Source organism: Pavona decussata, unplaced genomic scaffold (genome assembly GCF_977016875.1).
Source record: "Pavona decussata unplaced genomic scaffold, jaPavDecu1.1 SCAFFOLD_6, whole genome shotgun sequence".
NCBI classification, from domain to species: domain Eukaryota; kingdom Metazoa; phylum Cnidaria; class Anthozoa; order Scleractinia; family Agariciidae; genus Pavona; species Pavona decussata.
Genome location: NW_028145430.1, coordinates 2,726,056 through 2,737,864, shown reverse-complemented (window position 1 = coordinate 2,737,864; position 11,809 = coordinate 2,726,056). Strand labels below are relative to the sequence as shown.

At 42.1% G+C, this 11,809-nt stretch overlaps 1 protein-coding gene and 1 long non-coding RNA gene across 3 annotated transcripts in view; both read left to right on the top strand.

Annotated features, from left to right (window-relative positions):
• Window positions 1-11,809, top strand: part of LOC146489164 (chitin deacetylase 7-like) — a 29,199-nt gene continuing 17,390 nt past the window's right edge. The window contains exon 1 of one of the 2 annotated variants that reach the window (XM_085106631.1): window positions 1-716. In XM_085106631.1, the coding sequence (XP_084962757.1) occupies window positions 268-716 (449 nt within the window). In that variant the 5' untranslated portion in view covers window positions 1-267. The remainder of the gene's footprint in view (window positions 717-11,809) is intronic. The other variant, XM_085106635.1, reaches the window with a different exon arrangement.
• LOC146489166 (uncharacterized) lies at window positions 5,097-8,434 on the top strand. The gene is made up of 2 exons (XR_014864988.1): window positions 5,097-5,972; window positions 6,887-8,434. It is a non-coding gene; the product is annotated as an uncharacterized LOC146489166 (long non-coding RNA).

Below are 11,809 nucleotides of genomic sequence, written 5' to 3'. Positions count from 1 at the left end.
TTCGAATTCTCCAGAGGCTCTCCTGCTATGTACTTCATGTATCCCCTATTATAGTCGCCTACCCGCTGACCAAAAAGCCTGAGGACTCTGGGTACGAGATTGGTTCCCTTCCCAGAAAGCACGAGGCCGAGGCTGAGTGTGTCAGTGCCTCAAAACGACAAACCGGAAGCGTTTTTGAAAAGAACTCATAGTGCATCCAGAAAGAAGTAGCAAGACGTAGGCCTCAATTGGATTGCTCGGGCATAAACGAAAAGGTCGGTTTTGAACATGGTCCTTCCAATTTACGCGTTTGTACTATTCTCGTTCCTGGGTGAAATTCGTGCGCAGTTTCAACCCGCTCAGCCTTGCGATCCTGAAAAGTGTCTTCCACCAGATTGTCGGTGCAGTGACAATCGCAATCCACCTGGCGGTTTGACGCCTAAACAAACTCCTCAAATTATCATAGTGACCTTCGACGATGATGTTGAAAAGCAATACTTGGAGCTATACAACGAGCTTCTTGACGAAGTGACCAATCCAAACAGTTGTCCCGCAGTGGGTACCCTGTTTATATCCCATAACTATACTAATTATTTCTTGGTGGAAAGTGCGTATTCCAAAGGTTACGAGGTAGCTGATCATACAGTCACACACCAGGAGCCAACAACGTACTGGGAAGACGCAGATTATACAGTTTGGAAAAACGAAATCGACGGACAAAGGGAAATTTTGCATCGGTGAGTGTGCCTTTTATTTTCATTAAAACGCTGGCTATTTTGCCCTATTCTTTTATTCAGTTTATTGCTGGCGAGCGTTAGCGAGACAGCACACTATTCTTGTCCCAAAATTTTGTCGGATGTAAGACTCGAAGCTTGCGCAGTAGAGCATTATCTGGGATAGTTGAGACGACAATCATGCGCAAATCACATGGCTGACATATAATCCGGGATGCACACCTCACTTTGCACTTAAGGATCGCACGCTGTCAGACGCTTTCGGTTACGAGGTGCAGTTGACGTTTGCTTTTGTAGTCATTCATCAAGGTCACGAACGGAAAGATATCACTTTCCACGGGATTCATCATTGATCCGTTTCTTGGCCTTGATGAATATTCACAAAGAAATGTAGACATCTAGCAAATAAAAATATTTAGAAATACTTACCTATTTGTTTTATGGCAAAGTCAACTGCGCCTCGAAACCGTCTGTGCGTAAGATCGTGGTAAAATTTTCCCGTGGAAAGTGATCTCAATTCTCAAGCGGTGGATCTATAAAAGCAGGCAAACACAAATCTCTTTCCATTCGTGACCTTGATGAATGATTACAGAAGCAAATAAAGACAGCAAATAGAAAAAATACCGTGGAGGCTAATAATTCAAAATCTGCGAACCACTCAACTGTGAAATCAAAGGACTCGTACTTTCACACGAGTTCTTCGCCCGTGGAGCCCAATCATTCAAAATCTGTGGAGTTTGTGCAGGATAATTCGACCGTTGAGTCATGCTCTTTCGGTCCGTAAGTGTGTCCTTTGAGGCAAAAGAATTGAAAACATGTCGATCGCTTGTCGAAGCGAACTGTGCAACTGTGAAATCAGATTATTGCTTCACTCTGAAATCAAACGACTCGTTGCACTTTCACTCGAGTTCTTTGCTCGTGGAGGCAAATAATTCAAAATCTGTGCCGTTTGGGGCGGCTGATCCGTCCACTTCACCAACACCCCCATCCCACAAAAAAGAAGCGTTTTCAACATTTCTTCCCCAATGTTTGTTATACAATCACTAAACCTGCCATGACCCATTTTCAAAACCAATGCTTGCTGTAGTCATGATCGTTACAACTCATCCAACTGAAACCTACTCTCCCTACCCTCAAAGTCGACCCCCTTTTCCAAACCCATTCACTGTTTAATTAACCCACAACTTTATCCCCCTTCGCCAGCACCCACTTTGATATTGAAAATCACTAGTATTTAACAATTAGGTTTAATATGAGCTCGAGATTTCTATCGCGTGAGGGCGCAGCCCGAATCAGCTATCATGCATAGAAATCGAGAGCGAATAATCTAATTATTTTAGTATAAATCTACCAGTCGTTGAAAACTAAACAAGTAAATTATCTATATCATCATCGCAGACACTTCAGGCGACACTTCGAAAACGCGAGGAAGCGGCAGCCATTTTGCTGAAAACCGCTACTCACAATCTATCACAGAATAGATAGAGAGTAGCGTTGCCGATCAGAGAACGGCATTCGTGATAGAACACTAGTAGATTTATACTAAAATGGAATATAAATTGATTTGTGTGAAGGATCAATAGAGAAGTGTCTTAGTGTGGCAAGGATTTTTCGATTATTGCATACATCTGACCTATTGTAGCTGACGCCGTCGAGTTTGCGTAACGCAAGTTACAGTATCTTTGTAACGAACTCCACTGACTCACCGATGAGTCTCGATTATCGAAGCGAGTCGTTACCCAGTTTGCAAAAAAAATGTGGCTCAGGCCTGACTTTCACGGGCGATGCAAACCCAAAGCCAACCACAAAGCGCAGCCACAAGAGTCTATACAAACAGTTGGAACTGGAAGACAAGCACATGGGTGAGAATAAGGCTTTCGCTTGGCTTGTAGCCTGTCTCAACTGTTCCGCAGAAAGTGGAAATTTAGCTGCGGCGCGAAGAAGATTGCAACGTGTATCCTCTTATTATTCGTTCGCTTTGCCACTTTCTGAACGCCTAGAAAAGGGTAGTTATTAGCTATACCTAATCATACCTTTTTGGCACGCTTCGGCGGTATATCAGGTGAATTTGGTCGAGCCATGGTTCGTATTTTGGCAAGATGTAGTTTAGCCAAAAGACCCATGGCAGGACCAAACGAGCCTATTCTGTAGCGTCCGATGGATCTAGCGAGCCGCGAACCCGCTTTTTTCCTGCCTCTTCTCAATATCTCCTCGTTCAATTTTCTATTTTGCGTAATTTTAGCGTCAGTTTGTGTGCGTGATGTAAGGGAAAAACCACGACTTCTTGCAGTCTGTCGCCGTCTTTAAGGGAAGAGGTTTTTATTAAAGACCTTTTTTTGTAATTTGTGTTCTACCCTTAGCATGCTTAGTTTGTTCTCCCGTCTTCGTTAGTGTTACCCGGCGAGCAGAGTCTCGTTCAATCTTCCTAGATAAGTCGGAAGGAGACTCTGCTCGCAGGGTACGTTAGTGTGAGAGCACTCAGAAAACAGTTTCCTTTTATAGGTTGGACATTCTATATTTAAAATTGTTGAGTTGTTGCTCTAAATTGGCAGCTAGAGTTGACAGATTTATAATGTCAGCCGCTGGCGATTTGTTTCTGAATTTGTTTGACAAGCCTTTCTCGTTTAGACTGCCGATAAAGCGAACCTTTGCATATTGTTTTCTCTGGCTGAAGCTTAGATTGTTGTTGTTGAAGGCGGCGGTTGTGAAACTTTCTTAGAGCTGAAATGAAACCTTGCTCTGCGTTTTGCTTTTAAAACCGTCTGAATGTCTTCAGAATGTGAATGTCTGAGATATTTGCGCACGCGCTGTAACGGAGTGACTTTGGATATGTTTTCTTGTCCAAATGTCTTTGTCATTTTGTTATGGATTCCTCCGTTTTTCTGATTTTGGCCCTTATTGAGGATTCGAAGTCCGCTTCAGCTATCCTTTTCGTTTGGCGTTGATCTGCCTTTCTTCATTTCTTTATTGCCTTTTTTTCTTTTTGAGCTTTGGGAGGTTATACTGGTCATAGTCTTTCGAGCATCCATGTTTTTGGTATTCCAGCTGGATTGTGTTCAAGGGACTTGTATGATCTCAAAAGATCATCGAAGTTGTCCTCCATTATGAACGAACGAACGAACGAACGAAAGAATGAATGAATAGAATACGTATTCTATGTACATGTATATATCATCCTATAGACGGCAGTTTGTCAGAGCGCGCGCGATTTAGCATGCATCATTGCACAAATATATCAAAATTAATGATGAAATAAAAATATTTTTTTGCTTGATAGATCGATCACTGAGGTATACTAAAACAATTAGACGGCTCGCTCTCGGTTTCTATCGCCTTTGATAGTTGGCTCGGGGCTTTGCCCCTCGCCAACTATCAGCCGAGAGAAACCTCGAGCTCGCCGTCTAATTGTTAAATAACTGCAGTAAAACTAATAGCAAGGACATATTAAACGTGACTGAGACAAAAACAATTGGTAACATAAGTACTTATTACAATTATATGAGCAGCGGTTGCTGGAGATCGAGATCTAATTCACTAAGACATTCAAATGTGGTGGATTTAAACCTTGGTATTGAACCGATTTCCTTGACAGATCTTCAGGAAACTGTTCCAATCCTCTGCTGCTGCGTATTGAAATGCAGTCTGTCCTGTTTTAGTACATACTTTAGGAAGATGCAGTAGAGTATTATCACGAAGATTTCTGCTCTGTATATTACATCTGAAAGAGAGATAAAGTCGTAATTGATCAGGACAGTTTACGTAAAGAACAATTTTGAAAGTAAGTACAGACTGCGAAAATCGCCTACGATAGAACAATGTAAGGAGTCCTAACGTAGAACGCATTTCTTGACTACAGGATTTGCTGTCCACTTTTATTACAGAGCGCATGGCCTGGTTTTGTAGACACTCAATCTTTTCAGGTGTGTTAAAGGAAAATTCAACCAAATAATACATCGGTTATCCATAATTGGTGGGATAGTTTGCTTGTAAATTAACAGAAGTATGTCGTTTGCTAAAAAACTGGAAAACCTGTTTAACACCCTTAGTTTTGGGTACACTCTCTTGCATAGGTATTGTAGATGGTTATTCCAATAAGGCCGTTTATTCCAGGTCAGAGTGCTATCTACATGCACTCCTCGATACTTATCTGAATCCACGTTATTCAAGTTATGATTCTTTAAGTAAATTTCAATGTCCTCGGCAGCATTAAGAGCAGGACGCGATCCCGCCATCATCACTTCGGTTTTTGCCAAGATGAGCAGCCATCTCATTAGCCTCAAGCCATTTCTCAATTTTTGTAAAATCTTCGTTTACACGTTTAGCTGCATAGGTAATATCCTTGTTTGAAAAATGGATCCCTGTATCGTCCGCTTCTGGAAAATTTAAAACCTGAAAGGGTTTGGTGCATTTTCCTCGTTCCGAGTGTCACGGCACTCTTTGATAACTTTGAGAGTGGGGTCAGATTCTGAAGCAAGAAGCAACTTTTGAATAGAGATCCCAGGAGGAAGATAATCCGCAATAAGAGAGTTAATGCAATCCTCCTCAGGGTCCCTGGGTGTGTCGGCTGCGACAGGTTTCCGTGAAAGAATCCTGAACGCCATTAAGAATGCCTGGCTGGTAAACAATTCGGGGATTGTAGTCGCCAGCGTTAAGTTCAATTCGTGGTGAGGCGTTACCACGACCATTGAGGAGAACTTGTAGAGGTTTGTAATCACCAACCAAGTCAAATTGACTGCCATGAATATAAAATGAAATCTCTCACATTACCATACTCCAGAAAAGGCTTCTCGTTCTGTTTGGCTTTAACGCTGCTCTACTGGTGACAAACTACGACTTGCATATGCCGCCGGCCTGATGGATCCATCAGGGTGCTTCTAAGTCAGCGCACCACTGTTTTCAATTTTATAAGCATCGTGACGTATTTGTGTGGGTAGGGAGGGGTCAAAATGAGCTAGAACAGTGTCACTTGATATGAGGTTGCACAACTTCTCAAAGGCTTCTAATATTGCTCCGGCCCCCATGACCACGGAGAGTTCTTATGTGTAAGCTGACGTGTCGGTTCTCTCATAGCAGCTAAGTTTGTGGGAAAAGGGGCTTCTGTGTTGACTAATCCAAGAAAGCTCTTTGCTTCAGTAGCTGAGTTGGGTGGCTGCATTTGTTTGATGCGTGGACGCGATTCTTGTCGGGAGACACTCCGAGTGCTGAAATGTGAAATCTATAGTAGTCCAGCTTCAAAGACATGGCTGGAGTAATGCATCAGTCAATTCCAGCAGTGCCCATCCCCCCCCCCCCCGGGCAACCCGGGGCATTTGCTCTCGTTGTCAGTCCCGGCGGTGGGGCATTCGTAATTTTATCGCGGCCCGGGGGCTGGGCATTTGCGTACCCCGGGGCGACCCCCCAGTATTTGGCACACGTGTTTTCGAAAGTGCCCTGGAGGAATTGTTGAAGATTGGCTAGTCCGTCAGGGACTAGACAAACTTGTGGATGTTTTTAAAGGCATGTTTTCTCAATTTTAGATATTTCATTACTTGTAAGCATATAAATCTATAAAGCAACAACTTGAACTATATTTTGTTTACCACATATCGAGAGATCGGAAACAATCAACGTGGACACGACTACAGCTGTATTTCGCATTCAAAACCAGCCAAGCATTTTTTAAATTCACGAAAGTCAACCTGGAGTGCACTTCAGTTAAGGTTTGCGAATGATGCGATCTTCAAGACAGATCTTGCGACCTTAAAATGCAATGCATATAAAACCCCGCATAAAACGTAGCCTGCAAATACAGGCGCCTATCATCGCTCGCGGCTGGGGGCACGTCCGCTGCAATCCCAGCGCAGTTTATTAAATAATATTAAATTTTCCAAAAGCTCCCTAACATGTCCTCTTGTCCTTGAAGTCTTAATACCGTTGCATTATTTTAAAATACTGAAAAGGGGAACGTTTTATTCACTGATTATAAAAAAAACTGCAGTGGTGTTGGAAGGCGACGATCCCGGGGGCGGGGCATTTGCCCTCTTCCTTCGTCCCCACCCCGGGGCATTTAGACAGCTTATGTGTCCCCGCCCCGGGGAATTTGCCCATTTTTTTTAAAAAAATGCTAATTCCCGGGGTTAGCCCGGGGGGGGGGGGATGGGCACTGCTGGAATTGACTGAAGCATAACTCTGAGGTTTTGCGCGTGGCGACGAAGCAATGTGCTCTCGAGGCATTTGTCATGTTCTTCCTCTGTGGTGCCATGAACCAGAATGTCATCTGCAATGTTTCTGGTATTTGCCGATCCCTCTAGGACCTGATCAATCACATGTTGACACATCTCAGATCTCACAGATGCTACATTTGGCAAGTGTTTATAACGTCGGACGCCAACATGGGTCTTGGATGTTGTCAGGTGACGAGACGATTCTGCAAGCTTAATTTGATGGTAACACTCTTTGAGATCAATCTTGGAAAAAAAAAAAAAAGAATTTGAGACATTCAGGTCGTGCAGAATTTCCTCAGATGTTGGATACAGATAGTGTGTACGAAGGAGAGCTTCACTGGGCTTTGGCTTAACGACGATGGCAACTGGTGACACTCAGGGCGCTGGATAAGCAACACGCTCAATTGTGTCTTGTTCTTCCAGTTGTTTCAGCTTAGCTCCTACCCTTCTGCGAAAGTGTACGAGTATTGGACGCGGGTTCTGTAACACAGACTGTACGGTTGAGTTAATGCTGAGTCCAAGTTGGTAGTCCTTCAGTTTCCCAATTTCACCACTAAACACTGTTGGGAACTTGTCAAGAAGGTAATGGTAGTCGCCAGATATTTCCACTTAACGTTCATGGTAGCAGAGGCTGCAACACCCAACATTCCCAGACAAGCTGACATTTAACGACTAAGGAGATAGCCAGCATTTTGAGCTTTCAATATCAGGAACCTCGTAGTATCCATCTGCCCCGAAGGAGCTGTCACTAATCCAAAGAACAACTCAGCGAGTCTTATTGGTGTGGGGTTGCCTTCTCCATAGGTGCGAAGTCTCACATCTCTTAGCTTTAACGGCAACACTTCAATAGCCCTGATTGCTTCATACGTTGCATAGTCAATAGCGTTTGCTGTTGCACCTGAATCAACACAGACTTGGACTGGGGCACCTTCGATGTTGACAGTCTGTTTTTACTTGTTTACGGCTCCTTAAAATAAACAACTTTTCGTCATACGAAGAATATTGTTGTACATATTGTACTTTGGGGACGACCTGGGGCTGGTGCTCGTTCCAGGCAAACTTGCCCAAATTGTGTTGAATTCCACACAGGGAACACGTCCTGTTGAAAGCCGACCACTTGTTGGCGGCTTTGACATTTGCTGACTCCGTTGAACGCGCCATTTCTATCAAGGAATTTAATGTGGTAGATGACTTTTCACGAAGAAGGCGTCTACGTAGTGTAGCAGAATAGCAATGTTCGATCAACTGATGTTTAATAGCCTCGTCGAGTGAATATTTGTCAGATTTACAGTTTTCGCCCTAAATGGCGTAGACGTGTAATGAACTGATCGACAGGTTCATTTACTGGTTGATGCACTTGACGAAAGGATCGAGTGCAAATCCAACTGCAAATTGAGGGGTGAAATACGCGTCCAGGATATTGTAGTCGGGTTTTCCATCGAGTCCAGCGTTCTGCCATCCTTGTCGCCAAATATTGTATTCCCAGGGAATAAAGAACAAAATTTTGAGCAACACAAATCACATATTGTTTATTTCCGCTATGATGTCGACCACATGCCCCCGTTCCTACTCATGCGCGCTACAGTTGTAGGTACACAAAGCGTAAAAAAAAATAGTAATTGGCAGAGGTTGCCCATCTCGCCAATATGCCTTATCACGGTTTTCGACGCCATTTTGACGAGTAGGCAAACACGTCTGAAATAACAGTGTTTGTATGGAAATCCGATGTCAAATAGCTTTCATAAAACATCGCTTCTGAAAAATTCATGAATTGGAAACTTTTAGCACTGGTAAAAGGATTTTAAGAAAAAAAATTGGAGGGATGTAGCCGTGCTAGAAAGCGTCCAGTCGTGTTTTGAATTTTCCATATATTTGTCTGTATAGCGAACCAGCCGTGAACTGCTACTAAAAATAGTTCGCGGGAAAAAAATACAGACAAATGTATGGAAAGTTCAAAACACGACTGGCCGCTTTCTGGCACAGCTACATCCCTCCAATTTTTTTTTAAAATCCGTCTACTAGTGCTAAAAGTTTTCAATTCATGAGGCTTTCAGAAGCGATGTTTTATGAAAATTATTTCACCTCGGATTTCGATACAAACACTGTTATTTCAAACGTGTTTGCCTTCTCGTCAAAATGGCGTCGAAAACCGTGATAAGGCCTATAGTACAGGTCCTTATTCATAGTATAAAGTATATATTGATTTTGGAAAAAAAGCTATGGGCGTACACTTTCCTTGCCCTAGGTTTTATAAGGCCCGACTGGGATGTTGTTGACAGACGAGCGAGCATGCAAAAATACGAGTGACCGAACAAAAGAACAAATGATAAGACCATTTGTTCAAGGTCGCTTTTTCAGCCACTAGGCTGGTATCCATGGTAATCGCCTAAAGTTACGCTACAAAAAAACCAAGTTGACAAGTTGACATGTACATAACTCCCCCTATTGTATGCCAGATGCAAATTCAGACCTGCCACGCGTGTCCTATAAAGTTAACAAGCTTCAAAGTGCAATTCAGTTGCTTTATAACCTCCAGAATAGTTCCCCTGTAGTACTATCACAGAAATTTGGCCAGTCTGAATGGTGATAGACTAGCACAAGGCTCTCTTTGTTCTTTGCGATGTAGTGATTGATTGGAAATTAAGCGTATTACAAGTCAGAGGCGACAAAATAGCGCGTAAGATACACAGACGACCTCGGTGGGAGGTATTGAAAACGTCGAAACATGTTCAAGGTTAAAACAAAAACAATCAGGGCCGTGGTGCTGTTGGTTGTGTTGTCGTTCGTGTACGTCTTCTTAAGTACTTTCGAATCATCTTACTATACTAACATGCCTTGGAATCCTGTGAAGAAATGTTTAAACACCAAAGAAGAAATACAGCAACTCGTTAACTTGACCTTTCGAACCCATCGTTTATTGGACGAAATGGAAATTAAACACTGGCTTATGTATGGCTCCATTTTTGGCGCCAGACGAATTCAAGAACCTCTTCCATGGGATAATGACGCAGATATCGGGTTTGATGGTAACGGAAGATTCTCTGAGATAACTTTCGAAGAATTATTCAACCGTTTTAAGAGAGAAGGGTTGAACTTGCGAAACAAATGGATTCAGAGTGGTTCCTTTGTAGTTTCTTATAACGGTTGGCCCTTAACTGTTGACTTGTTTGCTTTTTACGATCATGGCGGACTTATGAAACGAACAGGCTTGGAGTCATGGCTAGGCTTTATCAATCACCGAATTTATCACACATTTCCAACATGGGTTGTCAAGGGTGCTCTTCCAACAGTTCGTTTCGGGTTTTTCAACATATCAATTCCTCGTGGCGGAGATGAAATCCTAAAACACTTGTACCGCTTTAACTGGTGGAAAGAAGTGAGGCCTAAGGGATGTTAAACACCAGTTATACTGACAGACAGTAGCCCAGGTGTGATATGAGAGTTTGCAGCGGGGAACTGAAATTCTAATTCTCTCTCAAACTGAATAATTAATAGTTTTCCTTTGACAAGATGTAAGTGTTTTTATGAGCGCATTAAGAGTGTCAATGTGCTTACAGGTAATTTAATAAAATTAAACAGATAAGTGAATTAAATAAAACCTATACGATATTTCTTATAACAGTCATTAATGAAAATAAATAAAATAAAACCTATATGATGCTTGCCACAACTCAAAAAACTTCCGAGATAATGATGTTTTTCGGACAGATTTACAAGACAAAACAGTATGCATTTTTACAACGTAAGAGAATTGGAAAGAATGTATTTGTATGAGAATTGGGAAGCGTGTTCCATAATTTAGGTGCACCAGGAAGGAAAACCATGTTAATTAACTTCAGAAAAAAAAAACCTTGCTGCAGTGTGTTTTCTCTGCGTCCTTCTTATACAGCGTGTGTTCGTTACAGCTTACGGCTGGCCATCGTAACATTTGAGTTGAGACAATTAGCGCTCAAAAAGGCTTTCGGGAGTTCAGGAAAGGTGTTACATTGAACATCGGAGAATACAATTCAAAACGAAATTGTTAAAATTGATCAGAACCATGAAACTGCTCTTATATTTTGCTTTGGTCACTTGTGTAATATTTAGTAAGAATTCTCTATTTTATCGAAACGACTATAAGTTACAAAGCCTCATGTTGATCTGGCGAGAAGTTTTCGTAGTTTGAAGTAAAGCTAGTTACTTAGCGACAAAATACATTTATTAGGCTGTGTGTGCATAAGAATAAACTTGGAGGGTAATAGTTTTAAATGTAGCCGATGTTCGGCAGCTCGACTTCTCGGGTGTACATGTAATGGAGGTCGTTGGAGGAGGAGGACGGCGAAGACTGGAATTGTAAAAATTATAAAGAAAGATGTGAACAAAAACAAGGTAATATATATATGTTAATTTGACTAGCTACAATAAATGATAAGAATAGACCCATTCGGCTAACGCAATGTTGTACCTTGACTGAACAAAGTTTGAATTCTGTTGATTGAGTTGACATGTAGGTGTGAAGTACGTGGAGGTTTCGTATGGGCAAACGGTACAACGAAGTGGAACAAGCTTAAAACATTAGAGCACATAATTTGCTTTTTGTTTTACTAAACAGAAATGCATTTTAACACTGAAATAGCTTAATAGATTTTGCCGCTTTGACAACATGAACGGTTCAAATCCCAGTCAAGCCTGAATTTGGTCAGTCTTTCTTTTCGCTGAATTTGGTCCGTCTTTCTTTTCGAAATATGGCCTGTCTAATTACAAAAGGAACCGCACTATAAAAGGAATATCCTGAAGGGCTTCTCCCACCTTTGTCTCATATAATCATCGCTTCAAAGTCGCATTACACGAGGTGAGAAACTAAACGGTGAATGGTGCGGAATCGGTCTTTCAAGAAATAACGCCAAACATGTC